This window comes from Belonocnema kinseyi, chromosome 5, assembly GCF_010883055.1.
Source record: "Belonocnema kinseyi isolate 2016_QV_RU_SX_M_011 chromosome 5, B_treatae_v1, whole genome shotgun sequence".
NCBI lineage: Eukaryota > Metazoa > Arthropoda > Insecta > Hymenoptera > Cynipidae > Belonocnema > Belonocnema kinseyi.
In genome coordinates, this window is record NC_046661.1 from 112,165,441 (window position 1) to 112,171,254 (window position 5,814).

A 5,814-nucleotide genomic window follows, 5' to 3' on the forward strand; every position below is an offset into this window, starting at 1 on the left:
TAAAAACACGTAAACTCAGAAGATGTGGACTGTGACTGCACCATATATCTAGTCGGGAGTGGTGCTGACTGAAAACAGATGATTTGGAGCGATGCGCGCGCCGTCTGTTGGTCATTCTAAGGACTTATTGAACTACCCTCGTAACTTTATTGTTAAATAACAGACAAATGGTCTTTTTACAATAAACAAAATACATATAACTATTTTTCTGTGTTATGAAAGACTTACCATAAACGATTAAGTTTTGCTAGTTATATTAAAAATTATTATTTTTCATGGTGAATATCTCTTAGAAAGAAAAACGAAAAAATCTGAAATTTATAGGGTATTTAAATCAGATCTTGCTTGAATCATCCTATGAATTTTATGTTGTTCCCCGGGGAACAGCGACTTGAAAACCTTTTTGGGTTGTAAATTCAACTACTTAGTGGTTTTTCTTTTTTTTATAGATAATTCATTATTTTAGTTTAAAACCCTTCTTTAATTTAACTATTTTGTTGAAATTTTAGGTTGTAAATTAATTTTTTAACTTAAAATTTAACTATTGTATGTATGGTAGAACATTTATTTCCTTTACTTTAAAATTCATGTATTTTGTTAAAATTGAGATGACGGATGCAACAACTCGACAAGCGCTCAAAACCGCGTAGAAGTATTGTCCAGTCTGGAAAATCGATCGATAAAAACAAAGTGGCCAAAACAAAGTATAATAATGGCCAAAACCAAATATACATTTGTATTCAGCTTACCGCGGCCGACAAATTTTTCTTATGAACCTTTTTGATTCGATAATTATTACTAAAGATAAACAATAAAAACTTAGAACATTTTCCGATAAAAAATCGACGTTTTGTAAAACACAACTCGCGATTATTCGGTCGTTTGTTGATGAAAATGCTTGAAATTTTTATAGTATATTTTCAATATGTAAGCGATGACTATAAACAACGCACTTTGTTTAAAACGCGAAAATGTTTGTTTTTATTTAATGGCAAATTGATTCCGAACGAAAAGCACGTTTTGCCAATTTCGACCAGTAGGACGGTTATCGAAAAAATGTTAGTTGAAGTAACTTATCGTGAAAAAGTTGTTCACTAGACTTTGAAAAAGTTTTTCTTAAAATTTGAAGAATGTCGGTTGAAAATTGTGGAAATGGCAGCGAGTTAAAGTCAACACTCTCTTTAAATTATTTTTTTTTGAAAATTATTGAAAATTAAAACATTTTGTTATGAAAAACAACCTATTGATACATATTAATTATTTTATATAAAAATGTAATTCTTCCCTTTTTTGTTCAAAATTGATTTTTTGAGTTGAAAACTCTACTAACTGCTTAAAAATGTATCTATTTGACGTATGTTTACGTAATTTATGGAAGACCCCTTATAATATTCTGTATGACTGTTGTCACTAATAGTGTTTAAAATATATTTAGACCTGGGAATTTCGAAAATCGGATTTTGTAGCAACCCTATTATTTAAAATTTGATTACTCGATAGCGCTAAATTTGGATTTTAAAATAGTTGATTAGTTTAGTTTTCTTGGCCAAAAAATGGCATTAATCTTAAACTTACTAATTAAATGCTAAATAAATTCTTTGGAAATTCGAGGATTTTTAAGCTTTGAAAAAGTAAAATAAACAAACATTTGGAACTTCTATAACTATGTTTTAATACTATTTTGTGGAAAATTAAAATGATTGGTTGAACATTAACGTTTTTGTTGAAAATTCACAATCTGGCGTTGCAGTTCGACTGTTTTGTAGCGATTTTTTTTTATATTGAAAATTAGCTTTCTGTTAAATTCGGACTAACATCAGATTCATTCTTCAAACTGGTTAGTTCATTTTCTCGGTTGGAAATTAAATGATTTGTTTAAACAAGTATTTTGTAAAAAGCTCGTCATTTCTGATAGAACATCAATCTAACTGGTTAAAAATTTAACTATTTGATTAAAAATTGATGTATTTTGTTCAGGATTCATATTTTTTGGTAGAACAAAAGTTCTAACAAACTAGAATTTTGGTTCTACTAGACTTTGAAACTTTGAAAGTACCAATTTAAACTAAAAAAATATGAATTTTATAAAACAATACTTTAGAAATTCGCATCAGCGTTTCGAATTGTACTTTACTGTCGATTTTTGTAGGATATCTAATAGGAGGGTGTTGTGAGGCGAGTTTTGTTTTTTGAGCTACACATTTTCACTCGTTTAACTTAATTGGGAGTTCTATATACACTGCATCCTGCAAGAAAAGTTCCCGTTATAGAGGACAAGGTGGTCCAAGGGGGCGAGAGAGTGACGCTGCTGGGGCAGCGGAGCAGGAGCGTATAAAAAAAGCGGGCAATATCTTCGGCGGTTAAACGTGTCGTCTGCTTCAGTAAGTTGCAGTCAGTGGCAAAAATGTCGCAGAACGTTCACTTTCAGTCACTCAGCGTTTAGGTTATTGCGTTACGTAACAAGGTGTAACCAGGCATTAGGAAAATGACGAAGAAAAACAAGAGGAAGCGTCTATCTTTCGTAGTGACATATCGATGGGTTCTACGAAGAATAGGCTATCTTTTTGTTACCGTTAAGAATTAGGCTAACTTCATTTTTTATGAAATTTAGTAAACACGTAGAAGTGGTAAAATAAATAAAAATCTTCTAAACTTTCTGGTTTTGAAAGCTATAGGAGCCTAAATTACATTATAAAGTGTAATACAAAATGCTGAAGTTTTGAATTCGTTGGAAATATTTCGAAAAATAATACGTTATTTATTCCCCCTGAAAACTTAGCTAAATGAAGTTAGCCTAATTCTGAACGGGACCGAAAAGATAACCTACTCTCCGTAGAACCCATCGATATAAGCTTTTAGACGAAGTGAAATCAGATGCCCCAAAGCAGTCTATTTTGTAGAATTTATTTTTTGACAGGGAAATTTACAAATCTTTAGAAGAAAAATCTGTCCAAGTTCGATTTTAACAGCTTTTAAAATAATGAGTTAAATTGTTATCTTTTTCAATTATGATACCATTCACTTTGCAATTTGTATTTCAAAAATATTTTAATTTAAACATTTTCCATTTTAGATTTTTATTTTTAAGCTGATATTTTTCATTTAAAGAATTTAAAAATGCAGACTTGAAGATTTGACCAATTAAAAATAAAAGATGTTTGACTTGGAAATTTTTCGATAAAAACATTTGAAGCCTGCGTTGCGATCGAAAATTGAATTCAGAAAGAAATGTCAAAATAGTCGAGATTATAGATTTCAAAAATATACCTAAGTCTAATATTGATGTTATGAACAAAGGTGAAAAAAGAAAATTAAATTTATTAGAATGGTACACAGGAATGAAAAAAGGGCTAGAAAGGCTGGAGTAAAACATCCAGAACCAGTAATATCAAATATAATATTCAAAAATAATAAAATAAATGAGTGATAAATAATTAGCAGAAATTGTACTAATAATACTGTTTAAATTATTTTTATAATAACATAAAAATACACCTTTAAATTACAATTACACGAATGCTTAAGTGTTTTTCTTTCCTTTCTTTTAATAAGAGACGAAAAATTATATTTTATTAATTTTTTACAATATGTGTAGGACCAAGTTTGTAAACGAACTAACCTAATTTTTTTTATTATTTGAAATTTTCTGAATTCAACTTTTACATTTTTTTTCGACATTCTTAAGGGAAGATAATTTTCGATTATTATTCTTCAAAAATTCTAAATTATATTCAGATATGTATATGCTTCTGTGGAATAGAGAAACAGTTAAAAGAAAAACTTACATACATAGAAGTCCATGGATACAAAATATGTGTTGATATAACATTATTTCTGTCGAAGCTTTATTTATCTGTTACCATTTATTAATTATTAAAATATTTATAAGTTCTGAAAAAACTTCATAGAATAATTTTAAATTGGAACAAATTTAAAACAACTTCTAAATTTCTGAAGATTTAGAAATAAAATTTTAAAACTTTTTAAGGGCGTTTTAACTACACCAAACTCTCGCTTTAAGTCAAGTGTCGGGGGTTGCCTTCAAATGGCCTTGGACTGATTTCGGGGGATAGAAACGTAAATAGTGAGGGCCACCTGACTCGTTTCCAATTGGAATATATATCTATATATAATTATATATAACGTCGCAACCGCTCTCGCCCTGATCTCATGAGAAACTGCGGGAGCCAGAAGTTCTAGGAAGGCTGAGATAGGGATGACTTAAAGCGAGAATTTGGTATATTGGAAATGAAAATAATTTATCTTCTTATTTACGAAGTGTTCAGTTGAACAAAATGTAATTTTTCAATTTTCAATATTTCCAGTGTAAAATTTCTTAAATTAATAAAATTTTGAAAATTTTAAAGTTCATTGATTGATTCTTTAATGTAGAGCATTGAAAATGATAACGTGGATTTATATTTTTGAAATTGAATCTGAATTTTTGAACTCTATAATTTATAAAAGTTAAAAATGCTAAATTTGCTGTTTATCTACATTTCATTTAAACAAAAAATTAATATTTGTCGTGAAAATAATGATTTCCTTAACAAAAGGTTTAATTTTTTAACATTTTATTGATCCAGGGATCTCGCAAAATCCAGATATTCGATAAGTTTTCTTTCTTTCGTTCTCAAATCCTTCGGAAAAAATATATATTGAATCAGTGTCTTACCTATAAAAAAAATTTAAAGTCGGATTTAACCAACAACCTTAAGCAAGTTACAGATTTTAACGTTCAAAATAGAAATTTTTCCATAATAATTAAACAAATGTAAACGTTCCATTGAAATTTCATAAAATATTCTTAATTATAAAATAATTTCGAAAAAATCTATTCATAATTAAACGCTCTTATTCAATTCCAAAACCTATTCAAACATTGTTTTAATCGCAAATATTCCAAATTCAACCATTTATTTAAAAAAATTTAATTATAAGGATCACCTTTTTTTAATATTTAGCAATATTTTACTTTTTATTAAAAATGAGAAACTATAAATCAAATATTAAAAACTGAAAATAAATAAATTTATAATAATTTAACAATTAGCAATTTGAAAAAATGTGAGTTAGTTATATTTAAAAGTTTTGAAAATATCCAAATTTAATATAAAACTGAAAAAGAGTTCGAAAAATAAAAAACTGAATGTAGATTTTCGAAGATTTTGAAATACAATTTTGAAGATATTTAAGGATATTTAAGGAACACAAGGTATATTTTTGAAAATTTCGAACACAAGATTGATAAGACTTTTGAGCATTTTGAAGGGTTTTAAATTAACAAAAAATTCGTATAAAAATTCCTAAAAAAACTAACAATGATTTTATTTCAGTTTTTGCAAAATTAATTTTAAAGCAATATTTAATAAGATTTCTAAAATTTTCAAAAAAGAATCTGGATGATTTTCAGATCGATTTATTTTCTTTGCAGGATTTGCAGGAGTAGTTTCCTTAAAATCAATGATTTTTTTTTTAATACTGAAATTTGTGTTAAGACAATAATGATTAATTTCTTGTACAGGTTTAAAAATAAATACATCATTGAACCATTATCTATCAAGTCATAGTTTCCAGAGTCTACAACGTGGAGGTTGCAGTGCCATTCTAGACTCCTTTTATTAAAAAAAAATGATTTGCTAGACTTTTTTATGTCCCCTTGCCTCTCACAATTCGAGGTGCTTGATTTTTGTGAATCTCCTCGCCTCGCACTTTACTACCTACCAGGTGTATACATATGAAACCGGTATTTTTTCAAGAAAAAAACACATTTATTTCAAGAGAATGATAACAAATATTTTATTCAAAGTATGC

General features: G+C 27.9%; 1 protein-coding gene across 1 annotated transcript in view; it reads left to right on the top strand.

The window, feature by feature from the left end:
* Nucleotides 1-3,325: 3,325 nt before the first annotated feature.
* The window catches only part of LOC117173835, a 22,495-nt gene continuing 20,006 nt past the window's right edge, over nt 3,326-5,814 (top strand). The window contains exon 1 of the mRNA XM_033362479.1: nt 3,326-3,382. Coding sequence (XP_033218370.1) covers nt 3,326-3,382 — 57 coding nt within the window. The remainder of the gene's footprint in view (nt 3,383-5,814) is intronic.